Source organism: Crocodylus porosus, unplaced genomic scaffold, assembly GCF_001723895.1.
Source record: "Crocodylus porosus isolate Cpor-Errol unplaced genomic scaffold, CroPor_comp1, whole genome shotgun sequence".
Lineage (NCBI taxonomy): Eukaryota > Metazoa > Chordata > Crocodylia > Crocodylidae > Crocodylus > Crocodylus porosus.
The window spans coordinates 17206272-17233972 of record NW_017728932.1 but is presented as its reverse complement, the minus strand read 5'-3'; the positions used below and the strand labels follow the sequence as shown (position 1 = coordinate 17233972).

The following is a 27701-nucleotide window of genomic DNA, read 5'->3' as shown; positions in this document are numbered from 1 at the left end:
GCATTATGCGGAGTTGTGCACCATAATGTGCAGTTGTGCACCGTAGCATTATGCGGAGTTGTGCACCATAATGTGCAGTTGTGCGCCATAACATTACGCGCTGTTGTGCACAGTAGCATGTAGTTGTGCATCGTAGCATTATGCAGAGTTGTGCACAACAATATGCAGTTGTGCGCCGTAGCATTATGTTCAGCTGTGCACAATAACGCGCAGGTGTGCACCGTAGCATTATGCGCAGTTGTGCAGAATAGCGTGTAGCTGTGCACTGTAGCTGTATGTGGAGTTGTGCATAACAACACGCAGTTGTGCACAATAATAGAGCTGCTTGGCTGGGGTGGGCTAGTGCCCAAGCCTGCCGAGGCACTTGAGTGTCTAATGCCCCTGAAAGCAGGGGTGGCTGGTGCGGCTCTTGGCTTCCTTCCTCCTCTCTCCTGGGACATAATCCACAGCCCCTAGAGCTGCCAGGTGCAATATTCCTGACCCAGTCTGCGCATGGGAAGCCAAAGCAGCTGCTGTGTGCGCTGCTCCCTTCTGGCGGAGACAGCCTGTGGGCTCTGGAAAGCTGCCAGCATGGCCTTGAGCTGAGCAAAAGACAAATGCCTCCAGCCAGAAGTGAGGTGTGATGCTCAGCCTCCTGCTTGTCGCAAAGTGTGTTGGGGTTGGGAAGGACAGGACTCCAAGGGAGAACAGGGGGTTGCGCATTTTCATTGCCTGCGTCTGCGTGTCTTGGGCAGTGGGTAGGTTACTTCCAGCCTGTTCTCGGTGCACCTAGCAGATGGTTGGCAATCCAGATATTTTAAACAAATAAACAGCCCCGCTTGTTCGTACCCATCTAGCTGAGCTGCCCACGTGTTTCTGGCCTCGGTTACCTTGCTGGCCCAAGCCAACAATTTCCTCCTTGGTGTCAGTTACCGCTGCTGCACCTCTGTCACAAAGCAGGCCTGCAGCACACCCTTTCGGGCTTCACTTTGTCTCCTGTGCCTGCCCAAGCAGGACCCCCCACCAGCCCATCGGGGGAGGTGCCCTTCTGCACATTTTCCCAGGATCTCTAGGGTCTCGGTGTTCCCCAGAGTAGACAGCACCGTATGGCTCACTCCAGTGTCTCCAGCACAGTCGCTTTGAGATGCAGACCCTGTTCTTGGCCACCTTGCACAGCCCAGTGTCACTTAGACACTAGGATTTGTTGAGCAGCTTTCCCCCTTCAATGCAGTATTAGTCTGGGTCTGATTCTCCCATCTCCATGGCAATAGCCCAGCTCCACTCCATTTCCCAAGCTTATCTCTGTTTGTTGGCACTCATGCTGTCCTTGAAGTGAATGGTAATGGAGCTGGGTGCAGCTAAACCTGCCTCTGAGTGGCTTTTCTGGACCTACAGGCTGGGTGCATTGATAAATGAGCTGAGCTAAGAGGCGCTCCTGCTGTCTAGACAGGCTGGAAGCAAAACTGGCCTGCAGAGGATGCTGCCACCAGGAAACTACAAGCCTTCCTCAGTGGTTAGCAGGAGGCCACTAATTGTGTGACAGTTGAGTCCTTGGGACAAAGGATGCAAAGACAGGACCAAGAGGGCAGGTCATGGGTTAATAACAAGGGGTCCTGGGGGGAGGACAGTGAGCAGAGAGTTCTAGCTAGCACCCGCCACCACTTAAGCATATCTGTGCAGGCTGTCCAGCAAAAATGCCCGGGGCCGTGCACGGGTGATGTGTGCGTGGATGGGAACCGCAGGGTGCCTGTCTGGGCACAGAGACGTGTTGTTCTAGCCCCAGGTGGTGGTGCCTGTCCTTATCTCTAGTGCGTTGTAAACAGATGCTAATGGGAGCTCAGCAGTCCTCACGCAGTGCCGGCCTGCGGAATGCAAGCTGCAGTCTGCTTCTCTGATTTCAGGCCGGCTTTCCTGTGTCTGCGGCAGGTGATCCTGCGTGGAGACCTGGGCCACTGCGTTGCCATGCAGAGGCTTGGGGCAGATCTCCAAGGACAGGCGAGGAAAAGGTCTCAGCTTTTCCGTCAGCAGTTGCAGGTGTGGGACCAGCATGTCTGGGGGCAGGCACAAGCCAGATGCATGGCATGACTGCCCTTCCCTGCAGTCAGTTGTCCTGAGTGCTGCTGCTTTTCTCTGCAGCAGGGGAAGGCGACTGCAGGTGCTGCTGAATGCCTCTGGGTGTCCCAGGCATTGTCACCTGTGGTACTGCAGAGTTCTGCCCCTTGGCTCCTCTCCCCACACCCTTCCCAGTGCGTTGGGGTGTTAGTGTATTGGTTTTTTTCTCTTTCTTTCTTTCGTTTTTTTTTCTTTTGTGCTTCTAAGCTGAGCTGCTCCTGGCCGTGTTTTCCCCATCACATCAGAAGTGGAATTTGGTAGGGAGGACTCTGTTTTTGGGTGGTTCTCTTGTCTTGAGGTTACTTTTTGGAGTACAGAAATGACCCGCCTTTGGAAAGGGGTGTGAGCTGCACAGCCAGGAGCTGGAGGAGAGGGAAGGGCGGTGTTGTGAATGTGTGGCTTTCCCTTGTGTGGGTGGGTTCTGGGCCTCCAGGGCTACCAGAAGGTCTCTGGTAGGGTGATGGCAGGCAAAGCCTGGGCCACACACACAAGCCAAGTCCTATCTTCTCCAGTGCTTGTCCAGTCCCTTGGTGCCACTCCTGCCAGGTTTTCCTGCCCTGCTCTGGTGATATCATCCAGCAGCTCACCACAGGGCAGGGGTGGTGTCAGGGGCCTCTGCACCATGTCATGTCCAGCTCCCTGAAGTCCTGTTCCTTTTGGGGCCTTTCAATGGCCCCTTCCCCCTGCCTGCCTTGCCGGCACTCTTTGGGGAGCTCTTTTGATAGGCTTATGGCAGCAGGATGCCATGTCAGGCTCCCCTGGACCTCAGGAACCAAGTGAGGGCTAATCCTGCTAACTCTGTAATTGCTCGGGCTGCATACATCAAGCAGCACTCTGCCGGTGCCAGCACGGTGCTGCTCTGCTGGATGAGCAGGGGGACTAAATAAGACAGATGGCTTCAGCTGCGCATGGGCCCTGCTTCTGCCACCTGCGGTAGTTTGGTGCTGTCATGACTGCTCCTTTGATCTGGTGTCTCTTGCTTGCCGAGGCTGAGCTGAACACAGCTCAAGCCCCCAGCTGCTCTCTGATTTGCATAATCCATGGCAAGGGAGGTGTTGGTGCAGGGCAAATTATGGGTCATTCTGCATCCTTCAGCAGTGGTTTGGAGTCCTGCTGCCGTCACTTACACCCTTGGGAAATTGTTTCCTGCTCCCTTGGCTGCGTTTAACCCACCTTTCCTCATTACCAGGAAGAGTCCCTCAGAACTGCAGCCATGTCCGACTTTGTGGAGAGTGAAGCCGAGGAGTCAGAGGAGGAGTACAATGAGGACGGAGAGGTGGTTCCCAGAGTCGCCAAGAAGCTCGTAGAAGAGGATGATGACGGTGAGTCGTCTCAGCTGCCCCGTGCCCAGCACCTGTTGCAGAGTTCTCAGCATGCTCTGCACTGGCACAGACTTCCTGGTGCCAGTGCTGAGCACCGGTGAGTTCCAGCACCAAAGGCCCAGAGAGAAAGAAGGAGGCCTTGATGCTAAGTCTAGCCTGTCCTGAGGCCACATAAGGCTGCAGTCTCTTGGGAGACAGGCGAGTGCATCCCCTGACAGTGGGGAAGTCTCCTGGTGTTTGTCTCCCTGGGGGAACTTACTGGCAGAACTGCACCAAGCTACAGTGGCAGGGACTTCGTTCTCGTGTGCACACCTACTCTGTAGGAGTGCGGTTGCAGCGGTATGGGCCTGTCAGCATCTTTCTTGTGTCCATCAGCCCTTTGTGTATCTGTGGCCTTGCCCCTTGGTTGTTGAGTGGGGATGACACGATAACACAGTAGTGCAGCAAGCAGGACAGGCTGTGTGTTGCGCCAATGGCAGCAGGGTAGTGCTCACCTTCACATGGGGCTCCAAAATGCACCTCCTATTCCCAGTGTATGTTTCAGCCTGCGGAGGCCCTTACAGTGACCTGGGAAGGGGAAGCTAACCAGCACCAGCGGCCTCAGCCCCCTGTCCCTTTCAGACCCTAAGTAACAGGCCTTGGTGTGTGTCTGGGCCTCACTGGCAGGGGAACCATGGGGAGCTCTGGAGTCTCAGGCCTTCCATTTAGAGCCCAGGCTCCAGCCTTCGGGCAGATGCAACAAGGGGCTGTCAGCCAGGGAAGCTCAGCTCAGGAGCATCTGCAGCTCGTCCAAAGCAGGTCAGCAGTAAGACTTCCAGAGATGCAGCTCCCTAAACCAGGCTGAGCCCTGTCAAGGGCTGACTTGGGCAGCGTCTGCTTGGATCCCCTTTCTGGATGCCTTGAGAGAGGTCCTAGAGCCTGGTTGGGGGCTTCCTGCCTGCCCCTGAAGCTTTTCTTGTCCTCTGTCACAGATGAGGAAGAGGAGGAGGAGAATCTTGACGACCAAGATGAACAGGGTAACCTCAAGGGGTTCATTAATGATGATGATGATGAGGAAGAGGAGGAGGAGGAGGAAGCCAGTGACTCTGGGGACTCAGAGGATGATGTTGGCCATAAAAAGAGAAAGCGCAGTAAGTTGCCTGAGCTGTGGTCTGTGACAGTGCCTGCGGGCCTCAGCTCCTTGGGACTGGGGGTTCCTCTTGTGCCCATCTCCTCTGGCCTGATCAGCACTGGGGCTGGCCAAGCCACCACCTTCCGCAGCAGTTTGAATGATGCTCTGCTTTCTCGTGACAGCTTTTGATGACCGACTGGAAGATGACGATTTTGACCTCATTGAAGAGAACCTGGGTGTCAAAGTCAAAAGGGTGAGTGGTGTTTTCATGCTGATGGTTTGTGCGGCAGGCTGGGATATGTGCTTGGTTTAGGAAAGGAAGGGAGAAGGAAAAGAGGCAGCAAACTTCCTGCTAAGCTGGGGTAAAGCTGGAGGTATGGAATTGTTGCCTTCCTTCCTGTACTGCAAGGAGGATGGGGAGCCGTATGTGCATAGTGTCCTGGGCCAGAGTCCAAAGGGTCTTTCCCTTTCCTCCCCCCTACTAATCCCCCTCAACCTGAGGGCCTTTCCAGTTCCCTTTCACCCAGCTGGCAGGACAGAGTGGCAACTCGTTTTGGGTACTCACTGCAGTGCTTGCTTAGGCGCAAAGGTCCAGCAGCCCTGTCCCAGCTCTTCCACGCCAGCAGCAAAGGAATCACGAGGTTCCAGGAGCCACCCCCCTTGTCTCCTATGTGGCCCTGACTACACAAAAGCCAGCCCAGCCTACAGTTCTCCTCTACAGCTTGTTCCATGGGGCCCATTAGGGCAGCCTGAAGGCTCAGCATCAGTATGCTGCATGAGACCAGAGTGCTTCTCAGTGGTGCTGTGTGCATCTTGCTGCAAGGAGGAAAGCTGTGGCACCCTTGTAGGCCAGACAGCCAGTGCCTCAGTGATGGCAGGTTGGGAGCCTAGGGGTGCTGCATTCCAAAAGATGGGCCATGCTTCTCCTTTACCTGTGGAGCCACACTACAGCCATGCAGCATGGGCAGAGGGGGCAGGGGCAGGGGTGCTGGGAGGGGCTGGCAGAAGGTGCAGTCACAGATAGGGTGCCTGTTGAGGGAAGGATCCTTACAGCCCAATGATGTTACACCTGCAGCAAAAGTTCCGGCGCGTGCGGAAGATGTCAGACGATGAGGACGATGAAGAGGAGGATTATGGGAAAGAAGAGCACGAGAAAGAAGCCATCGCCGAAGAGATCTTCCAGGACGGAGAAGGGGAGGACGGGGGAGAGGCTGCTGAAGCCCCCCTCACTGCCCCCGAAGAGGAGGAAGAGGAGGAGGAAGACGAGTCGGGTATGACTAGCTTCGCACTAAGTGTTTTCACTTCTTGCCTGTGGAGCTTAGGCGGGTGGCAGGGGCCTTGGCTCACTACTCAGGTGCTCCCCTGCTGCTGGTCTGGCATTGCATATCTCATAATTTCATAGTAGCTAGGGTCAGGAGGGACCTGAACAGATCATCTAGCCTGCCCCCCTGCCACAGGCAGGAATGAATGCTGGGTTCACAAGACCCCAGACAAGTGATCATCCACCCTCCTCTTGAATTTGCCGAAGGTAGGGGCGAAGACCACTTCCCTGGGAAGTTGGTTCCAGATTTTGGCCACCCTAACTGTAAGATATTGTCTTCTGATCTCTAACCTAAACCTATTCTCCATCAGCTTACCATTGTTCCTTGTCACCCCAGGTGGTGCTGGGGAGAAAAGGGCTCTACCTATTTGCTGTTGATCTCCCCTGATGAGTTTGTAGGCAGCCACCAGGTCCCCCCTCAGCCTCCTCTTGCTGAGGCTGAACAGGTTCAGGTCCCTCAGTCTCTCCTTGTAGGGCCTGTCATGCTCCCCTCTCACCAAGCAGGTGGCCCTCCTCTGAACCCTCTCCATGATAGCCACATCCCTTTTGAAGTGCGGCGCCCAGTACTGGACGCAGTACTCCAACTGCGGCCTGACCAAAGTCACATAGAGGGGGAGTATCACCTCTCTGGACTGGCTTGAGATGCACCTTTGGATGCATGACAAGGTATGGCTGGCCTTGCTGGCTGCGGTCTGGCATTGGCGGTTCATGTTCATCTTGGAGTCAGTAATGACTCCAAGATCCCTTTCAGCCTCTGCACTCCCTAGCAGTGCTGTTCCTGGTGGGACAGGTAGGGTCAGCCTGTGCCTTGAGACAGCCCAAATCCACATGCTGCCTTAATGGCATCTGCTCTCCCCTGCCCTGGGATGGTTCTGCTCCTGGCTGCCAAGGAAGAGAGTGGAGTCTTGGTTTTCAGGGTGTTCCTTAGCACCTGGTGGCACTGCTCCCCTTCGGGTTCCCTGTTGCAAGTACTAGCCCCACATTCCTGCCCGGTGCACAGGTGGCATTGAGACCAACAGGAATTTCCACCCATAACTAACATCCGAACCTGTGAGGCTTGGCCTTTTTCTGGCCCCACTGACTCTGCCCTGGAGCTGCCACAGCTGGTCAAGGTAGCTTCAGGGTTTAGACTGTCCCTCTGACCAAGATGCCCAGACCATCTCTTGGCCAGTTGTACCTGGTCACCATAGCAATCCGTAGCAGCCGCTTAGTATGGCAAAGCCAGGCTGGGCTCTGGCAGGCACTGACGACATCTCTCTATGTGCAGACATCGATGATTTCATTGTGGACGATGATGGGCAGCCCCTGAAAAAGCCCAAGTGGCGGAAGAAGCTCCCTGGATATACTGATGCGTAAGTGATGGCTGGGGTGGGGGCCCAGTGGTTCAGCTCAGTTCCCTTGGGTCTTGCAGTTTCTTTTTTCTTGTCCCTGCTGCTGCTGCTCCTCAGGAGGCACCAGAGAAAGTCTTGCTGGGATTAAATGGAGGCCTCTGCTTGCAGGTGTATGCAGGCCCCATCTCCCCTCCATCCTGGGGGTTTGCCCCTCCTTGCAGGGGCACCATGCCAGCCCTGAGCTGAGACATTCCCATTGCTCCCCATGCTCTGGCTGCAGCCTTCCCGCCTAGACTGTACCAGGCCACCCAGGGCACTGCTCCCATTCTCTTCACCCCCTACTGGGGTGAGGTCACTTTCCCTGCTCCTGCCCAGAGTGGCTTGGAGGTGCAGGTCCTGAATGCCAGTCACCAGGGACAGTGCTGGTGTCTGCAGTAGTCTGGAGGAAGAGTTCCCGACTAAGCACACTGAGCCCCCTCTCCACAGAGTAGGAGAATTGCAGTTCACCTGCTGCATTTCTTCCCCTGCTGACAAGGTGCAGTGGGGGGGAACTCCCTTTACAGCTGGAGAGTCTCTGCCCTGAAGCCTTGGGCAGCCTAGACAGAGCTGCAATGCTGCTGCTTTTTAGGGAACTGAGAGTGAGCATCTCCCTTCTGCCAACATTGGGAGCAAAGCAGTCGAGCATGTCTTGGCCACCCCTTCCAGCTGCATGTGGCAGTTGTGCCCTGAGTGCAGCTCAGTTAGCTGTGCACACATCCAGCTAGTTGCTGGGCTGGACATGACACTAAGGCCAGAGCGTGGCTGCCAGGAGCACGTAGCCAGCTGGAGGGGCTCCAGGTAGCTCAGGGCTGAACGAGGTTGTGTTTCTCCTTCCAGGGCTTTGCAGGAAGCTCAAGAGATCTTCGGTGTGGACTTTGACTATGATGAGTTTGAGAAGTACAACGAGTATGATGAGGAGTTGGAGGAGGAGTACGAGTACGAGGATGAGGAGGCCGAAGGGGAGATCCGTGTCCGACCCAAGAAGACCACCAAAAAGCGCATCAGCCGGCGTAGCATCTTCGAGATGTACGAGCCCAGTGAACTAGAGAGCAGCCACCTCACGGACCAGGACAATGAGATTCGCGTAACGGACATGCCCGAGAGGTTCCAGGTGAGAGGGGCTAGTGGTCGACCCAGGGGTTTTTAGTACAGCTCTTGGCTAGCAGATCAGGGGCTCCCTTGCTCCTGCATAGGGTCCAGTGCCCTAGAGAAGGCACAGGGCTGCCACAGCCCCATCCAGACAGGTCCCCCAGAAAAGCAGAACTTCCTTGCTGTCCAAAGCAGATCCGGGTGCTGACACCATGCCCCGGTGCTGTAAAGGCAGAGGGAACCATGGTGCTCTGGCCACTGGGGGCCCATGTTGCCCCTGCAGGCAGGTGCATGCAGCTAGTTGTCCAGCTGTCCTCCACACTGGACACTGTTTTAATCCCCTATTTGAATGAGAATTGCATGGTGTCTCCTCGTGCTGCGCTAGCCTGGTCCTACAGGACCCAGGACGGGTGGGGAGTGGGTTGCGTCCTGATGCTTAGCTCCAGCTCTCCCCTGGGAGTGTTTCCTGTGCTGTGCTCCCACCTTGGCAGTGGCAGCCCTGAGCATGCACCTACCTTCGTGGGAGTGGAACGGTTGAAGCAGCCAGGCTGTCAGAGGGGCCCTCAGCTCCCACATCAATGCTGCAGCATGTGGGAGCTCCATGGAGAGAGCCTTATGGCCATCTGGCCCACCCAAACTGCTGGGGTCCTGCCAGACATCAGTGGCAAGTGGAGCAGGCCCAGGACTAGAGGAGGTGGCAGAAATGCCAGAATCTGACAGCACACAGTGGAGATGACAAGATTGTGAATGGGGCTGTGATGGGAACAGCCAAGGGAAAACATGGGGAGGGTGCGATCGTGGAGGGCTCTTTGGGCCCAGCGGTACCTCTTGGACACCTCAGGGTTTCCTACAGGCATTTTCCACAAGTGCTGCTCAGGTGGGAGCCGGGCCTCAGATCTTGGCATGCCAGCACTGCTCCCAACGTAGCCATTAGCTGCTGGAGGCCAGTCTGCAGAGCACTTCTAAGCCTCTCGGGAGCATCAGGCCGCATGCTCCTCCATTCACCCTGTTTCCCTCCAGCTGCGCTCCATCCCTGTGAAGAGTGCAGAGGACGATGAGCTGGAGGAAGAAGCGGACTGGATCTACAGGAATGCTTTTGCCACACCTACCATCTCCTTGCAGGTAACAATCCTCTCCCCAGACGTTTGGGAACTGCCCACCTGCAGCAGGCTTGGCCTTGGGGATCCTGCTCAGATTGTGCAATGGGGCAAGAAGTAATCATAGAAAATTAGGGTTGCAAGGGACCTCAGAAGATCATCTAGTCCAATCTCCAGGCTAATGCTGACCACAGGCTGCTCTCATGCTCTCGCCTCAGTCAGTACTTCCTCTTAGCTTCTTTTTAAGCCCCACAGGTCTCTGCAAATCAGAGTGCCTGGTATCTGGGGACAACATGCCCCCTTGCCTGGGGCTGTGTCCTCCCAACAAGGCACACCTGCAGTTACCGAGAGACAGTGGCTGCAGGAGGCGGTAGACATGTGGTGTTTCTTTCTCAGGAAAGCTGTGATTACTTGGACCGCGGACAGGCTAGCAGCTTCAGCCGCAAGGGGCCCAGCACGATCCAGAAGATCAAGGAAGCCCTGAACTTCATGAGGAATCAGCATTTTGAGGTACCTGCCATTATGCTTCCACACTGACATGAAGGAGCTGGCCTGGCTTCTCCCTTGGAATGGGGTGGATTAAGGGAACGGCTAGAGCTAACAGGATGCTCTCAGAGCCCTGCATACAAGGGGACAGGTTAAAGGGGTTGCTGATTCCCAGGCACTCCCACACTGGGTACAGCCCTGCATGCACTGCAGTATTAAGCTGCTGCCGCCCCTCCACACTTCCTCTGCCATTTCCTCTCAGCCCTTGGCTGCCAGGAGCTGGTGTTTCCTCCATGCCACTGACAGCTCTTTTTTCTCACCTAGGTCCCCTTCATCGCCTTCTACAGGAAGGAGTACGTGGAGCCAGAGCTGCACATCAACGACCTCTGGAGGGTGTGGCAGTGGGATGAGAAGGTGAGGAGTTGATCCCGAATCACCACTGGTGATGATGAGACCTCAGCTCAGCTGGTGCTGGAGGTGTCCCATTGCTGACACTTGCTTACAGTTCCAGCTGAGTGGGAGCCCAGGAACTGCCCTTGCATGTTGGCAGGAGTGGGGACGGGCATGGCAAAGGGTCACGTTTGGCAGGGGGCTCTGCAAGGGGCACCGCACTTACCTCTGTTACTGTGTGCAGTGGACCCAGCTGAAGATCCGCAAGCAGAACCTGACCCGCCTGTTTGAAAAGATGCAGGCCTACCAGTACGAGCAGATCTCTGCTGACCCTGACAAGCCCTTGGCGGATGGGATAAGGGCCCTCGATACCACCGACATGGAGAGGTACAGGCCTATGGTCTCTGGTTCTGAAGTGACTTGGTGTGGGTTTGCCTGTCCACAACAGGATCACTTCACCCAGCAGTGCAGTGGAGCTGCCTCGGTGCGCTGGTTCCCCCTGGAACTGCAAGTGCATTCAGGGCAGTGTCCCTGAGCTTTAGACACAGGCCTGGTGTTCTTGGAACCCACTGAGTAACTAAAGGTCCCCTGGGTAACTCCAGGGTCAAAGAGGTCCTCTTGAAAAGGTGTCACTGGCCTTGATTTCACAAATGCTGCATGCAGGCATTGGGTGCTTCCTCTGCCTAATGAGTCATGGAGCCATTTCCTCATGCCCTGTTCCTGGGGGACTCATGCTGGCTTTGCACACTACAGGCTGAAGGATGTGCAGTCCATGGACGAGCTGAAGGACGTGTATAACCACTTCCTGCTGTACTATGGGCGCGACATCCCCAAGATGCAGAACGCAGCCAAAGCTGCTCGAAAAAAGCAGAAGCGTATCCGGGAGGACGGCGAAGAGGAAGAAGGTTTGTTTCAGGCTTTGGCGGCTTTTATCTCCCCTAATCCTGCGGTGTTTGGAGAAGCTGATTTAGAGGCAGTACTCAAAGGCTGGATGTGACGCGTGCCTCTCTCCCTATACACTTAACACGTGCCCAGGCCCTTCACCTTTCCTTCTGAAATGAGACTTTGATCTTTCTGGGCTTTCTGTGGATGCCTGAAGTTATCCACACAGGGACCCTCTTTAGGATCGTGGGGAAGTAGGGCTGGAAGGGACCTCACGAGGTCACATCTATCTAGTCCAGCCCCCTGCTCAAGGCAGAATCCTTCCTGACTAAACCATCCCAGCCAGGTGTCTTTCCAATTTGGGATGGAGATTTCACAGGTTCTCCTAGACAACTTGGTCACCGTCATAGTCAGAAAGCCCCTCCTAGTCTCCAGCCTTTGTGAGAGTCTGAGGCCGTGCACCACAGCAGCTTGGCATGGAACAAGCTGCAACTGCCCTGCACTTTGGTCTGGGGTGAGGGATTTCAGCTTCCACCCATTGGTTTTGTATTCCAGCGAGCCTGGCCACAGTTCAGCTGCTCTGGTCCTCACTTGTTCTCCATCAGTGCAGCTTGTTTGTAGGCACTGTCATTTCAAACTGTACATCATACGGGAGGCCCTGGAAACCCTGAATGATCCTTGGCCGGCTGCTGTGGGCTCCCACCACAAGAGTCAGAGCTCCAAGGAGGTGGGAGCTCTTGGCCAGAGGTTCTCGAGCACATGGAAACTTAAAATTGTGCTGCTCCCTTGCAGGTGAAGGGGAGGACGCAGAGGATGAGGAGCAGAAGGGGCCCGAGTTGAAGCAGGCGTCACGTAGGGATATGTACACTATCTGCCAAGCTGCTGGGCTGGGTAAGGATCTCGTTCTCAGGGAAACCACAAGCAGCTTGCTGCGGTCCCAGGGTGAGCCTGCTTGTCTACCTTGCTGTGCCCAGGCTTGGAGGCAGGAGGTTGGATACAGTGCCATGTCCTGCAGCAGTTGCTCTCAGCCAGAGGAGCCAGCCACTCGTCTGTGGCACGGAGGTGGGTGGGCTGGCCAGCATGTGCTGGGTGTCACCCTCCCTGCTTACCCAAGGCATTCTCTGTCCCAGATGGCCTGGCGAAGAAATTTGGTCTGACGCCTGAGCAGTTCGGAGAGAATCTCCGGGACAGTTATCAGCGCCACGAGACAGAACAGTTTCCTGCAGAGCCCCTGGAACTGGCCAAGGATTATGTGTGCAGGTCAGCACAGGGGTGTCTCTGTGCAGGGCTCTTCAGGGATGTGTCAGGGTCGGGGGGTCAGAATCCGTATCGCATCCTGTATTCTTACATCATTATTTTGTTGTTTTCAGTCAATTCCCAAGCCCTGAGGCCGTGCTGGAAGGGGCCCGCTACATGGTGGCTCTGCAGATTGCCCGGGAGCCACTGGTCAGGCAGGTCCTGAGGCAGACTTTCCAGGAAAGGGCCAAAATCAACATTGCACCAACCAAGAAAGGGAAGAAGGTAAGGACAGGAGCACAGAACAGGCAGGGGCTCTGAAAGGGGCCAGCACCTGAGCCTGAAGCCAGGGAGCGACTTGCCCACAGTAAGGGGTGGCAAATGCAATGAACCAGTCTTGTTACACAAACCCTCATGCGGGCCCCCTGCCTGCCTGGGCGCCTGTTCCAGCTCTTCCCTTCTTCCCTGGTCAGGATGTGGACGAGGCTCACTACGCATACTCTTTTAAGTACCTGAAGAACAAGCCAGTGAAGGAGCTGCGGGATGACCAGTTCCTGAAGACGTTCCTGGCTGAGGAGGAGGGGTTCCTGACCATCGACATCAGCATCGACATGAAAGGAGTGGAGGGGTGAGTCCAGGCCAGGCTACCTTGCTCCCACATTGCACCAGGCAGCCCAGACCTGCATCCCACTGTCACAGTCCCTGCTCGCTGTGGGGGGCATGGGATGAGAGGTCCCTTTGGCTGGTGCACAGTCAGCACATCATGCAAAGCTCAGTTTCCCCAGAGAGGTGCTAACCCATGTCCCCAGCAGCTGGACACAAGGGGCAAGAGACCGAAGCATGCATGGGAGCAACACCCAAGATGCGCCCTGCCTAGTCCTCCAGGGATGGGGGAGCAGGTCCTGATGGGATATAGGCTAGGCCCTGGCACCAGGGTCTGCAGCACAAAGCTCTGGGTATCTGGATACAGACTGTGTCACAGGGGGCTGGGCATGGTATGTCCAGAAGCCAGCCATGCAGCTGTCCTGAGCCTTCTCCCCTGTCCCTCAGTTATGGTAGCGACCAGACGTATTTTGAGGAAATCAAGCAGTTCTACTACCGGGACGAGTTCAGCCACCAGGTGCAGGAGTGGAACCGTCAGCGCACCATGGCCATCGAGCGCTCCCTCAACCAATTCCTCTACGTGCAGATGGCCAAGGAGCTGAAGAACAAGTTGCTGGTGGAGGCCAAGGAGTATGTCATCAAGGTGAGAGGTGCTCAGGAGCTGTGCCAGCTCCAGTGCCTGTGGCCCTGGGGCTTACCTATGTCAGGGGCAGCTCAGTAGGGAGCAGGCTATGGGGAGTTTCCTGCCAAGGCGTAAAATGAACAGTGAGAAGGAGCAAGGGGGCGGGGAGAGACAACAGGTCCATGAGTCAGTTTTATTCTCCCCCAGGGCAGGGAGGAGGAGGAATCCTCCATACAAACCAGGGACCAGTGCCTGGGCCAAGTATGTGCTCAAGAGTTGTGCCAGACCATGCCTGATTCTCTGCACTGGCAGAGCAGGGGGCTCAGCATGCTTTGGGAAAGGCAGATTCCCTGGCTTTGGGCTCAAGTTCCCCAAGACCCTCCAGCTCAGTGGGTGCTCTGGGAGCTGCTCCCTGAGAGTTGATTGTGAACCTCTGGAAAGTACCCAGTGCAGCCTGGAGGGAAGGCAGCCATCTGGACAGACTAAGCTAGCCTCCAGGCATGTGCCCATCTGCTCTGTCAGTGCTGCTTGGGCTGTCACCTCTACTGCTCGGACTTGTAGCAGCCAGGAAAGCTCTGCAGCAGTGACACCCAAAGACACCCCCTCCCACAATCGAGTACCCTGGGGACAAGGAACAGGTCCTCACTCCCTTCTTCCCTCCTCCTCCCTGTCAGGCTTGCAGCCGGAAGCTATACAACTGGCTGAAGGTGGCACCGTACCGCCCCGATCAGCAGGTGGAGGAAGACGACGATTTCATGGACGAAAACCAGGGCAAGGGGATTCGGGTGCTGGGCATTGCATTCTCCTCTGCCAGGTAGGGGGAGTAGAGCAGCTCCTGCACCTGTAGCCAGAGCAAGGCCCATGCCAAGGCTCACTGGCACCCATCTGTTTTGCAGGGACCACCCTGTGTTCTGTGCCCTTGTGAATGGAGAGGGTGAGGTCACAGACTTCCTCCGCCTCCCATACTTCACAAAGAGGAGGAATGCCTGGCGGGAGGAAGAGCGGGAGAGGAAGGTGAGAGGGGCCTCAGCGGTGGAGGTGGGCAGTACATGCAGGCTTCAGCGCACAGCACTGCGCATGGTCTGGGCTGGAGAACAGGAGTGCAGGGCCACCAGGGAGCAGGTCGTTTGGCTGCCAGTGGAGGAGTTTGGGGATCATCTCCCTTACAAGCAAGTGGCCTGGGATGTGTGGCATGAGGAAGGCATGTGTTGTCACAGTCCATCTGGCTGTGCTGGCCCTGTTCTCCCTGCAGAGTCTGGAGCTATGCATATCAGTGTTTCCAGAGGAGCAGCTGCAACAGCAGGCACAGGGTGCTCTGCACGTCCCTCTGCCCTACCATCAACATAGCCCGGTGGGGATTGTGGGGGTCTTGGCTTCACCTAGTGTCTGTAAATCTGAGCTCTTACTACAGCCACTCCCCTGAGCTGAGCTGCTGTGTCGTCTTGCTGGCCTGGGGCAAAGCAGCTGTGCAGGTCACTTGCTGTCCTGGCTGGCAGCATGCACGTGCCTGGCAGGGTTTGTGATGCATGAGCCAGAAGCATCCTGCTTGGTGCACAGCATACAGGTCCTGCCCACCAGCAGTCATGGGAGCTCCACATCTCACTCCTTCTCTTTGCTCCAGGCCCAGGACATTGAAACACTGAAAAAATTCCTTCTCAACAAGAAGCCTCACGTGGTGACGATTGCAGGGGAGAACAGGTCAGAGCATGCCCCAGGTCCCCTGCTACAGTGCCCAACCCCCCTCTCCAGTGGCCTCCTGTTGCTCCTGCAGCAGAGCAGAGGGCTCTGCCAACATTGTTCCTGAAGCGGGGGAGGAGGTTGGCCCTCAGCTCTGAGTCTAGTGCCTGCTCACCCCACAGACCGTGGGACCTCTCAGTCAATCCAGACCTGTGGGAGCATGCTCCTCCCAACCAGGCAGAGGAGGGCAGCTGGCTGAGCCCTCACCCTGTAGATGAGGTTTCCAGGCCTGCCAGGACAGCACCATGCCTCTGTAAGGAAGGTCCCACTGCAGGCTGGAATGAGACTGTCTGGAGACATGCCAGCCCTCCCTGGGCTCACTGGCTGGCTTTAGATCAGTGGTGCCAAGGGCATCACGCTGCAGCAGCCAGACTTGCATAGGGGGGATGAGAGGCTAGAGAGCTGACATCCCTGCCAGGTAGACGGCTCAGATGAGCAGGTTCCCTTTAATGCCTGGCGTGGTTCTCCTCTCACCCCTTTGCCTACATCTCCCCAGGGATGCCCAGATGCTGATGGAAGATGTGAAGCGGATCGTGCACGAGCTGGACCAGGGGCAGCAGCTGTCCTCCATTGGGGTGGAGCTGGTAGACAACGAGCTGGCTATTCTCTACATGAATAGCAAGAAGTCAGAGGTAACCTACCTGCTGCTGCTGTTTGCCTCAGCAGCCCATGGCCACAGTCACTGCCCTCCCCAGGCTCCTTTCCAGAGGCCTCTGCTTCCCCTGGGAAGGCCCATCTCTCTTAGCAGAAGACACATTGGTGTTGTTGGCAGCTGCACTTCAGTCTGGCTGGGGCTGGGGCAAGCCGGACATTCTGATCGCGTTTCCCTGCGGTCACAGGCACCATGCAACAGGGGTGGGTGCCTGAGGTGCCTGTTAGCACACTGGACAGAGGTCAGCTGCTGTGACTCGGCTGGTATGGGGAGGAACCAGACTGTCCCTGAGCATACAGTTTCTGGGTGTAGCAGAGTCCCGGAGCCTGCCCTGAGCCCTCCCAGCTGGCAGGCATCATCATTCCTATGACTGGGGACTGCATGGGGCTGGCAGTAGCAATCTGGTGCTACAGGGAAAGCCTCATGTCCCTCTGCCCTTTTGCAGAATGAGTTCCGGGACTACCCACCCCTGCTGCGCCAGGCGGTCTCCCTGGCTCGCCGCATTCAGGACCCCCTGATTGAGTTTGCCCAGGTCTGCAGTTCTGATGATGACATCCTGTGCCTGAAACTGCACCCTCTGCAGGTAACTGGGCCCTCTGGTCACTCGCAGAAGCCACTGGCTGGGAGTTTAGCAGCAAGGAGAAGGCTCTGGGCTGATCCAACCAGTGCCACAACTCCCCCACTAGCAATCAACAATCGTCTGCTCCCTGCCCTTGGATGGACCAGCCAGGGCTTCTCTAAGACCATCCCTACTCATTGCACCTTGGGGCAATGGCATGTCTCCAGAGAAGCAGATCTAGTTGCATCTGGCACAGTGGGGCCTGTCTTGTGCGCCCATCCGTAAGATGAGAACCCCTTTCTGTTGGTAGGAGCATGTGGTGAAGGAGGAGCTGCTGAATGCCCTCTACTGTGAGTTCATCAACCGGGTAAATGAGGTGGGCGTGGATGTCAACCGAGCCATCGCACATCCCCACAGCCAGGCCCTCCTGCAGTATGTCTGTGGCCTGGGGCCACGCAAGGGGACCCACCTGCTGAAGGTAAGGGCTGCACTGGGTCATCTAGAGCCCATAAGGTATTGAAGCCACTGTGCGCGAATGAGCTCCAGGCTCCGTTCCAGGGCCCAAGCCATGTCCCTTCCTGCTTGTGCTTGTCAGGTAGCAGTGTCTCTGCATGGCTGAGTGTGTGTGCAGATGCACTGCTAGTGACCCTGGGCTGTGTGTGGGCCAGTCGCCGCTTCAAGTAAGGAATTGGATCTGCTGGTCCTAGTAAGCTCCTGCGGCTGCCGTAGGATCAAGGCTTGCTGTACCCTTGCCGCAGGACAACCCTATGCCTTAGGAAGCAGGAGGTGAAAGGCCCAGTGCCCAGCCTCACGCTGTGAAGCATGGGTGTCCTGGTGCAGGATGTAGCGTGCCCTGGAGAAGCCTGTTTGTCAGTGGGGCTGGAGCCAAATGAGCCCTAGCTGGCTTAGCTATGCCACATACTCAGTGTCTGTGGACCCTTTAGTTCAGCCTGGGACCCTTCCGGCTTGCCTTGAGTGTCAGCCTGCCTTCCACAGTCCTGCTGCATGTTGGCAGCCAGAGTAATGTCGCTGTCTTCCCTTAGATCCTGAAACAGAACAACACGCGCCTGGAGAACCGGACTCAGCTGGTCACCATGTGCCACATGGGGCCCAAGGTCTTCATCAACTGTGCTGGGTTCATCAAGATCGACACAGCGTCACTGGGGGACAGGTTAGTATCAGGGCGTGCCCAACGTGCTGCGGCGTATGGTGCCTGGGGCCAGCTGGAAAGAACTGTGTGATACAGAGGCCACACACCCAAGACCGCTGGTGCCACGGGCTTTCAGCCCCAGAGCAGTGACTTTAACAGGGTCTTAGTCTGATTTTCCCTCATCAGCTTGACCGATCAGTGTGTGCTGCAGAGCACTGATTCTGCTAGCTCTGCCTTGGGGGTCCTTCGTGGACAAGAGAAGCCAGAGCCCAGGAATCATTCTCCCCTGGCCTGAGCCTTATCCCCTCAGTAACCCACTCAACTATGTTGAGTGCACAGTCGTAGTTGGTGGACTTTAGTTTTAACAGCCCTAAACCCAAGGTAATATCATGGGACAAGAATCCAGCTGGCTCTTAAACTGGTAGAAGTTTGCCCTAAAACGTAGAGAGCACCAAGTCATTTTCAAGTGAGCAAGCCAAAGGGCAAGGTGGGCAAAAGGGGACAGCTACAAACCAGTTTCTAAATCTATAGCCAGGCACCCTATTCCCTGAGCTCACTGGGACGGGACTGCACTGCTTCTGATGGTGTGTTATCCGTGCTGTTTCTTCCTGTTGCCCCTTTGGGTTTCTGGGAATGGGGCAACAGTGTGAACCCTTATGCCTGGGTTTCCCACGCTCCCTCCCTGGGAGTTCTAGGCTTGCAGCTGTTTGATTGTCTGCAGCCTGCTCTAATTGCTTACTGGTCTCTGGCTGGCAAACGCAGCTCCAGGCTCCCTCAAGGTCCCTGGCTAATGCACCACTTTGCCTCTTCCAGCACGGATTCCTACATTGAGGTCCTGGATGGGTCCAGGGTTCATCCTGAAACCTATGAATGGGCAAGGAAAATGGCCGTGGATGCCCTTGAGTATGATGAATCAGCAGAGGATGCAAATCCCGCCGGAGCTTTGGAGGAGATCCTAGAAAACCCCGAGCGCCTGAAAGACCTGGATCTGGATGCCTTCGCTGAAGAGCTGGAGAGACAGGTCTGTGCTGAGGTTATTGGCCTGGGGGAGGCATGGGGTAGAGCTCCCATCCAGCCTTGGCTTTTCCAGTGCACATGGCCTGGGGCAGTTCTAGCGGGACTGCCACTCCGTGTGAAATAGAAATGTTTGAAACTCGTACGTACAGGGCTACGGCGACAAGCACATCACTCTGTACGACATCCGAGCTGAGCTGAGCTGCAGGTACAAGGACCTGAGAACCCCCTACCGCTCTCCGAACACGGAGGAAGTCTTCAACATGCTGACCAAAGAAACCCCAGAGACTTTCTACATCGGTACGTCCTGACTGACCGAGTCTGTGGGGGCAGGCAGCAGGGATCTCTGAGAGAGCGCGGGGGCTGTAGCTTGCAGTAGTCTGGTGACACCAGGCTCCCCTTGTTAAGGAACCAGTCCATTTGCACAGCCTTTCCCCATGCCACAGCCACCAGTGGTTCGCAAGGGCAGGGCAGTCCTGAGCCATGCCACTAGCCCCCAGGGGGGCCTGCTTGACAGGACTCCAGGCAGGGTGCTGCCAGCACTAGAGCTCTCCGTGGCAGTTCTGTCCCAGTTTGTAGCTTTCCGCTTCCTTCCACAGGGAAAATGATCATCAGCAACGTGACAGGGATCGCGCACAGGCGGCCGCAGGGGGAGAGCTATGACCAGGCGATACGGAACGATGAGACTGGCCTGTGGCAGTGCCCTTTCTGCCAGCAGGACAATTTCCCAGAGCTCAGCGAGGTAACCTGTGTGGCCAGCACATCTCTGGCTGGTGGGCTGCTCCCCGGGGTGCAGCAGCAAGGGGCCTTGCGCAAAGCCTCAGGGCTCCCAGGTAGGAGCTGTGTCCATGGCGTACGCAGCAGCCCCATACAGTAGGACTAAAGCCCAGCAGAACCTTGCTGCTTGCTCCTGCTTCCCTAAATCTTAGTGTCTGTAAGGGGGCTTAGTGAGCCTGGAGGGGAGTGAAGCAGCCTGCTGGCTATTCCTTCCCCAGGGCTCCAAGCAAGCTCACGTGGGGCCTGGAATCCTGTTTCTTGGTGACAGGCCCCCACTTTCTCCGTCTAAGACCTGCCCTGGGCTGCCCTCTCTGATGTGCAGCTCTGCCCTGGGCTACAACAGTATTGTGCTCTCAAATCTAAAAATGATCAGGCCATGCAGGCTACAGAGACCTCCAAGCCAGGAGCTAAGTGGTGCAGGAGCACTAGCACTCACTCCCATGGTTCACTTGATAACCACCCTCCCCCCCCACTGCCACCACCGGCCTGTAGTCTCTGGACTGGCTGCTGCAGGTGGGGAGCTATGGTGTAACCCCCACTTGCCCTGACCCTGCCAGAACCCGCAGCATCCAACTGCCTCATTCTCGGGCTGCCTTTGGAAATGTGTCCCCAGGCTGAGTGCCTTGTTCCTTTGCTTGCTGAAGGTGTGGAATCACTTTGACAGCGGCTCCTGCCCTGGCCAGGCAATCGGAGTGAAGACGCGGCTGGACAACGGGGTCACGGGCTTTATACCAACCAAATTCCTCAGTGACAAAGTGGTCAAGCGCCCAGAAGAGAGGGTGAAGGTAGGAGAATGGCATCACCCCCCCTTCAGCTCTGGCTGGCATCTCAAGAGCTGGCTGGTGGTGTGGAGTTCGTTAATCATGTTGCTCCCTGTATATCTTTGTAGCCATTGCATTCACTTGTGGGCCCTAAATCAGGAGCAACCGTGGGTTCTTGTAGCTTCCTTCTCCCAGGCTGCAAATCTCCTCTGGTGCTGGTGGGAACTGTGTGACTCAGCCTGCTGTACTGCAGGAGGATTTATGGCAGTCTGAATGGGGCCCGGAGCCTGGGAGGCTAGAAGGCATTCCAGTGAAGAGCTGGCCTTTGTCTCAGGCTTTCTAAAGAGCTGCAGCTAACTTCCCCTGGCTCGTGGCTGCTCTCCCAGCAGGGCTGTCAGATTGCTGCAACTCCTTCCAAGCGGGGGTGCAGGCTGTTAGCAGTAGAGTCGTGTGAGCATAAAATCCAGATGGACTGAAGTGCCCATCTGTAGGGCCCCTTGGTCCTGAGTGACCTGCTCAGGTCCGCAGCCTCCTTGCGGGCCGCTTGGCCAGACCACGTGGAGGTCCGACTCCTCCCAGTCTCTGCAGTGTGCTTGCCCAGCCCTTGCTTATACGAAAGGGTCTTTTTGGCAAGCTGGGAAATCAGCCCCTCCTCGCCCAGCCCTGTGGCCTCTGCACAGACTGCCCTGCTGCTTGTCCCTTCGCCCCTGGTTCCAGCTTTGCTGCTGCCACTGCTGGGGCTGTCAGAAGACAAGGGAGAACAGTCTGTGCATTTAGCAGTGCTCTGCACAGTCGGTGCCTGGGGACACCGATCTCCAGTGACCCCCAGTCCCTCACCACCAGCACGGGGGGGCGGGGTGCTTGTAACAGTTTCAGAGGGAGAGGAGACTCTGCGGGTTAAGCTGGCCCTTGGCCTGTGTATGTTTGTTGTACCATGTCCAAGTACAGCAACACTACAGCAGGTAGCCCCTGAACCGCACCTGCTGCCTGACCCTGTTTGTTACCCCTGCAGGTGGGAATGACTGTCCATTGCCGGATCATGAAGATCGACATCGAGAAGTTCAGCGCGGACCTGACCTGCAGGACATCCGACCTGATGGATAAGAACAACGAGTGGAAGCTGCCCAAGGACACCTATTATGACTTTGACACGGAGGCCTCTGACCACAAGCAGGAAGAAGACATGAAGAGGAAGCAGCAGCGCACCAGTGAGTCTTCCCTGCCAGGGCTCCTCTGCCATCCTCAGCCTGCATCAGGGAAGAGCAGGGGGTGATGCAGGAGCCTCATGGTGTGTCTCGTGTCCCATAGCTTACATCAAGAGGGTGATCGCCCACCCCTCGTTCCACAACATCAGCTTCAAGCAGGCCGAGAAGATGATGGAAACCATGGACCAAGGGGATGTCATTATCCGCCCCAGCAGCAAAGGGGAGAACCACCTGACAGTCACCTGGAAGGTGAATGATGGCATCTACCAGCACGTGGACATCCGTGAGGAGGGCAAGGAGAACGCCTTCAGCTTGGGCTCTACTCTCTGGATAAACACAGAGGTAAGAGCCAGGCAGAGGCCCATTTCCTGTGCCCCACTGGCTGACGGGATGTGAGTGCTAATTTGTCACAGTCCCCACAAGGCTCAGCACGGTCCTCCTGCAGGCCAGGGGAGCCATTTGGGACCTCCACAAGGAGCCAGGTAGTTTAGCAGCAATGGGGCGGTTGTGCCCCTGAGCAACAGGAGCAGGTGGGGCACCCTGCTGTGGGCACATTGCTGGCACTGAGTGGGCAGGGTTGGCAGCTGGAAGAACGTGAGCCCAGCTTGAATGAAAGCGGCTTTTTTTTCACCATGTTTGTTCACAGGAGTTCGAGGACCTGGATGAAATCGTCGCCCGCTACGTCCAGCCGATGGCGTCTTTCGCGAGGGATCTGCTGAATCACAAGTACTACCAGGACTGCAGCGGTGGAGACAGGAAGGTGAGCTGGTCAGTGGGAGGGAGCAAGAAGCTGCATGTGGGCTGGGCTCTCTAGCCTCAAGATAGGTGCTAGCCACAAGTCCTCATTAAGGAAAGGGAGGCTTTACCTGGGCAGGTCCCACAGGGACACTGCGTTAATTGCTTCCCAGCTGCAGACCAAGGCGAGGAGCATAGGCTGGAATAGCACAGCAGCGTTCCCGGGGATGAGTGCAGGGAGAGCCAGAATATCCAAGGGGTCACACCTACTGCCCTCAGACTGCCTCTGGCACAGCCCTCAGTATCTCACTGGGTCTCTCGCTCCTCCTCCTGTATGCAGAAGCTGGAAGAGATGCTGATCAAAACAAAGAAAGAGAAGCCGACTTTCATCCCGTACTTCATCAGTGCCTGCAAAGATCTTCCTGGCAAATTCCTGCTGGGGTACCAGCCTCGTGGCAAGCCCAGGTGCGTGGTACAAGCATGCCCGCTGGGTGCAGCCAGTGCCCGGCTTTGGGGGCTGAAGCCTGATGTGTGTCACCTCAGTGGGCAGCTTCTGGCCCTGACGGTGTGAAGCAGCACGTGATGTTGTTCCCTCCGCAGGATAGAGTACGTGACAGTAACGCCGGAGGGCTTCCGGTACCGGGGACAGATCTTCCCAACAGTGAATGGACTCTTCCGCTGGTTTAAGGACCACTACCAGGACCCTGTGCCAGGTGACCCCCCAGATCCCTGCGGCTGCAGTCCTGCGTGCTCACAGCACGTCCCAGGGAAGGGAGTTGCATTGTGGAGACAGGGCAACAGCCTGGCTCCATTCCCCATTCACGGTGCTGGTCTCGGTCAGTGGAAGTGGGTATTGTGTCTGCTGGCAGCCTGCTAAGACGCACACATTGCAGCAGGCTGTGTGTATGTTTAGTTGCCTCTTAAAACTGCTCAGAAGAGCCCTGGGCACAAACAGTCCCTCTTCCCATGGGTGCACAGAAGCAGTAGCCCCCAACCTGCCTCTGGTGCCATGGGTCCATTGGAGGGAGCTGCCCTGGGGAGGCACAGGTCACCTGTGGGTCAGACCCCCTTGCAGAGGTGTCAGAGAACTAGCTTGAAGCTTCCCTCATCTAGAAGCACCTCTGAAGAAAGCAGCTGGCAGGGCCTGTTTTGCCCTTCCCATTGTGGCCTCACATTCACTCCAGCCCTTGCTCCTGGCCTCAGCATGGGATTTGCACCCAGTGAATGCTCACAAGATCCTTGCTTGCAGCTGCTCAAAATCCCTGGTCACAATGAACAAACCTGGTGGCAGTTCCACCACTGATGCCTTTCTTTCTCGTCATCTTCTGCCCCAGGGATCACCCCCAGCAGCAGCAGCAGGACCAGGACTCCAGCCTCCATCAATGCTACTCCTGCTAACATCAACTTGGCTGGTGAGTTCTGATCTGTGCTGTCTCACCTGACGTACCATCCCTGTATCCGAGCCAGATTCTCCCCCCTGGGTATTTGCCACCCCTGACACTGGCATCTTCCTCGCAGATCTGACCCGAGCGGTGAATGCCCTGCCTCAGAACATGACGTCACAGATGTTCAGTGCCATTGCTGCGGTGACAGGCCAGGGGCAGAACCCCAACGCTACGCCCGCACAGTGGGCGTCCAGCCAGTACGGCTATGGTGGCAGCGGCGGCGGCAGCAGCGCTTACCATGTAGGTGGGGCTGGGGAGCCTGCCTGGGGGAGCTCCACACACTCTGTGGTCCAGGGATCTCTGGCCACTGCAAGGGTGGCGTAGGCCATGGTGTTTTGCCCTGCCGCTGTGGGTGGTCACCTTGATTCAGCCCCCCGGAGCTGGGGCTACTGGGAGCACAGCTCCGGCTCCTGAGGAATGTGACCGAAGCCGGGGGGGGCCCTGGCAGAGAGATGGGGGTGGGGGACACGGACCCCCGTGGCTGCTCCAGAATGCACTGCTTAGAGCCACCAGCCTGCAGGATTAGCTGTGGAAATATGTGCTGATCCTGCAGGCTGGTGTTAATCTCCAAGACTTACGTCAGGCGAGCACTTCACCTCCTCTCAGGGACATTGCAGCGAGTGAGAGCTGGGATGGGGCTTTCATTCCAGTGCAGGGCTAAGCAGGTCCCGCACGTGCTGCCTGGCTGTTGTCTCCCCCAGTGACCCCTGCCTGAGCGTTGCTTCAGGGGAGACTTGGCAGGTGCTCGCAAGCAGCGTATCTGCCCCCCCAGATGCCTCCACAGGCATTGGCCACTGCATAGTTGGTACCCCCGGCTTTGCCCAGCTCCCGTTGTGCCAGACCCTGGGGATACCAGCAGGAGGGGCTGCATCCTCTCCTCAGCTCCCCCTGCTGCTGCAGACGAGTGGCAGGTGCCTGGCTGGGCCACCTTTCTCTTTGGACTGCTTTGATCTGGGCCCCAAGGGACTGTGGATAAGCCTGGCCTTGGGCTGTCAGGATTTCTGGACCAGCAAGTCGTGCTTCCCAAGCGGCTGGGTCCCTCATCTCGGGATCGGGGCAGAGCCTGTCACAGCTGAGCCCCTCTTCCCGGGTCCTGGGCAGGCTGCTCCAGCGCTCATGTATGCGCATGCGCCAGCCCCCTGTGCTGCTAGTATTACCCCTCAGGCAGTGCCCTGCGTGGGGGGCAGTCGTGCCTCTGATGCACCCAAGGGCCTGGTGTGCTCTCCTGCCTCTCTCCCTGCCCCAGGCATCTTGCCTGGGGAGATTCCCCTGCAGTGCCACCCTTCCTGGGGCGGCACACTGTGGTCTCCTGTGTGAGATGCTTGAACGCGTTTGTAAGTCTACGGTTAAACTTTTAGCTGTGGAATCTGGTGAGGGCAGCTGCGTCCTGGTTTTACGTTGCGTTCGCGACACCCGGGCTGGCCGGTACAGCAGCACTTTGACCAGCATGACTGGCTTGAGCCATCATGGTTCTGTCTACGTGGGGGACAACGCCGCGCCTCGCCCCCGCACTTCTGCACTAGCTGACTGTCTGTCCATCCGTCCTCTCGCAGGTCTTTACGACTCCGGCGCAGCAGCCAGTGGCCACCCCCCTGATGACCCCCAGTTACTCCTACACTACCCCCAGCCAGCCGATCACAACGCCGCAGTATCATCAGCTCCAGGCCAGCACCACCCCGCAGTCCACGCAGTCGCAGCCGCCATCGCAGCCCTCATCCAGTTCCAGGCAGCGACAGCAGCCCAAGTGAGTCTCCTGGGGACCTGGTTGTGGGGGTGGGCCTCAGTGCTTTGACCTGTGTTTCACCTGATAGCAGTGCTGTGTGCCAGGGGCTGCCCAAGGGTGTCGCGCCCTGCTCTTTATCCCAGGGCTATGCCAGGTGTGCTGGGAGAGGCACGCGCGTGGCCTGCGACCTCTGCTCCCTCCACCCAGCCCCAAAAGCCTGTCCAGGGGCTGGGAAGGAGAGAAAGGAAAGGGCCCTGGAGGGCTCATGCTGCCCAGAGTTTTCACCTCCTGTCTGTCCATCCATCTGTCCAGGGCCAACAGTCATGCGGCCATCGACTGGGGGAAGATGGCCGAGCAGTGGCTCCAGGAGAAGGAGGCAGAGCGGAGGAAACAGAAGCAGCGGTTGACTCCGCGCCCATCTCCCAGCCCCATGATCGAGAGCACACCCATGTCCATCGCCGGCGACGCGACGCCACTGCTGGACGAGATGGATCGATAGGCCTGGCTGGACCTGCCCCTCGCCCTCTGCTCTCAGGGAAGGGGGAGGGGAGGGAGAACAGTTGGAAGCAAGTCCCCTTCCTTAGCCACGCATCTCCTGTTTTATACTGCATAATATGGTGTGAAATGACACTGGGCGGCACCCCCCGCGCCAGCACCAGCGCCAGCGCCAGCGCCAGGCTTGGCAGGGCCGGCGTCAGTATATATCCGCGTATATCTCATAGGAAAGGAAGGGGCCTCACAGCAGCCTCTGCTCCAGGCCATGCTCCGCCACTTCGGCAGCTCAGCTGAAAACCTGGAGTCTGCCCCGGCTGTGCCCAGCAACCTGCTTCCATAGCCTGGGCGGCAAGCATGCCCTGCGCAGAGTGACGTGTTACCAGCCCCTCCCGTGGCACGGCCCTCGCCGCCCTTGCCCTGACTGCGCTAAGCACCCACCACCTCCTGGCGCCTCTGCTTCGTGGTTCCCTGCGGCCACCATGCCAAGCCCCAGTGGCTGCTTTTGCATGGGGGTTTCAGCAAAGCAGCTGTAGGGTCAGGGCTCCGGCCAGGGAGAAGTGCAGCTGCCCCAGGGGCTTGGCCTCTCCCTGGGACGATATTTATTCTGTTTTTGTTCTGTTTGTTTTGGAGTCACTTGGGGAAAGAAGGGTGGTAGCAGCCGTGTCCGGGAGGAGGACAGGCTCGTACCCAACGCACCGCTACCACTAGTGCTGTCGTGGCCAGGAGGATGTCATGCAGCCTGAAAGCCTCTCCCACATCTCCCTCGCTCTGCCCATTTGTCCCTGAACAGGGCAGACAAGTAGTATTTCTGCCAAGCGCCAGGCCTCCCCGCAGGGGCAGTGGTGGAGGTGGGAGCACAGCCCCTCTTCCTTTGTTGCACGGAAGCGCTCCCGGGCCTCCGGGTGTCTGAGGAGGAGGAGGAATCCGTCTCAGCCCCGTGCAGCGTCACGGAGCCGCTGCTGGAGATGAGAACCCTTTCTAACCCGGAGGCTACTCGACACACTCCCCCGTGGTCCTCCGCCAGCTCCCTTGCAGGACTTTTGTTCCCCACGATCTGCCTGACCCTCTGCATGGAGTCACGAGGTTTTGCAGCTGGGAAAGAAGCAGGAGCGGCGCCGAGCTTGGGAGACAAAGGCCCTGTTTGCATGCAAATGCCCCTGGATAATGGAGGAAGGCGACCTGGGAACCAAGCGGTGTCTGTGGAGGACGGAGCACAGCCGGTTTCCAGGCACCCGCTCTGCCGGCGCCTGTGGGCTGGCACGGCTGCGCCCCTCCGCCCCGGGCTGGCGTAGGCCGAGGCAGGCTCACGAGCAGGCTGACTTTTGCTGTTCATTTTTTTTTTATTATTATTCTCTTGGGTTTGGGACGGGGGCTGGGAGCTGCCCCCCACAGGTGCTGGAGACCAGGCGGGGACCCCAGTCACGCTTTGTTTGCCAGATCCTGGTGGCTGCCTTTGGTTTTAGGTTTTCCCCTTGACTATCAATAAAATTCTACTTTTGGGACATGGACTGTCTGGGGCCTCCTGCCTGCCTCGGGCGTGGGGGCGAGCGCTGGCTTGGCTGCAGCCGCCAGGGAACGGGGGGCGAGACGCCTCGGCCAAATGCACGGTGCTGGATGCGGGTTGCGCCCTTGAGGGGAAGAAGTCGGCCCAGCGGCTGCCTCTAGCCCCCGGGTCCTGCGGGAGAGGGTGGGTACGGCGGGGGTAGCTCCCTGTCACCCCGTGGGGCGAAAGGGGGCTGCAGGGGCGCGCCAGGGCCTGTCGCTGCTGGCCTCGTAGATCCACTTCCAGCCCCCGGCGCGTGCCACACGAGACGCTTCCCTCCTGGCG

At 57.4% G+C, this 27701-nt stretch overlaps 1 protein-coding gene across 1 annotated transcript in view; it reads left to right on the top strand.

Annotated features, from left to right (window-relative positions):
* The window catches only part of SUPT6H (SPT6 homolog, histone chaperone), a 28536-nt gene extending 1158 nt beyond the window's left edge, over window positions 1-27378 (top strand). The window contains exons 2-37 of the mRNA XM_019545832.1: window positions 3281-3413; window positions 4385-4543; window positions 4707-4777; window positions 5600-5795; window positions 7113-7197; window positions 8053-8326; window positions 9325-9426; window positions 9798-9911; window positions 10212-10301; window positions 10522-10664; window positions 11031-11182; window positions 11952-12050; window positions 12290-12419; window positions 12530-12680; window positions 12869-13023; window positions 13446-13641; window positions 14295-14434; window positions 14517-14634; window positions 15242-15318; window positions 15854-15989; window positions 16455-16592; window positions 16879-17046; window positions 17612-17739; window positions 18532-18739; window positions 18885-19032; window positions 19332-19474; window positions 20154-20294; window positions 21283-21478; window positions 21579-21817; window positions 22122-22235; window positions 22551-22675; window positions 22811-22923; window positions 23545-23622; window positions 23729-23895; window positions 25209-25399; window positions 25691-27378. Coding sequence (XP_019401377.1) covers window positions 3305-3413; window positions 4385-4543; window positions 4707-4777; window positions 5600-5795; window positions 7113-7197; window positions 8053-8326; window positions 9325-9426; window positions 9798-9911; window positions 10212-10301; window positions 10522-10664; window positions 11031-11182; window positions 11952-12050; window positions 12290-12419; window positions 12530-12680; window positions 12869-13023; window positions 13446-13641; window positions 14295-14434; window positions 14517-14634; window positions 15242-15318; window positions 15854-15989; window positions 16455-16592; window positions 16879-17046; window positions 17612-17739; window positions 18532-18739; window positions 18885-19032; window positions 19332-19474; window positions 20154-20294; window positions 21283-21478; window positions 21579-21817; window positions 22122-22235; window positions 22551-22675; window positions 22811-22923; window positions 23545-23622; window positions 23729-23895; window positions 25209-25399; window positions 25691-25877 — 5181 coding nt within the window. The 5' untranslated portion in view covers window positions 3281-3304 and the 3' untranslated portion in view covers window positions 25878-27378. The remainder of the gene's footprint in view (window positions 1-3280; window positions 3414-4384; window positions 4544-4706; window positions 4778-5599; window positions 5796-7112; window positions 7198-8052; window positions 8327-9324; window positions 9427-9797; window positions 9912-10211; window positions 10302-10521; window positions 10665-11030; window positions 11183-11951; window positions 12051-12289; window positions 12420-12529; window positions 12681-12868; window positions 13024-13445; window positions 13642-14294; window positions 14435-14516; window positions 14635-15241; window positions 15319-15853; window positions 15990-16454; window positions 16593-16878; window positions 17047-17611; window positions 17740-18531; window positions 18740-18884; window positions 19033-19331; window positions 19475-20153; window positions 20295-21282; window positions 21479-21578; window positions 21818-22121; window positions 22236-22550; window positions 22676-22810; window positions 22924-23544; window positions 23623-23728; window positions 23896-25208; window positions 25400-25690) is intronic.
* Window positions 27379-27701: the final 323 nt, after the last annotated feature.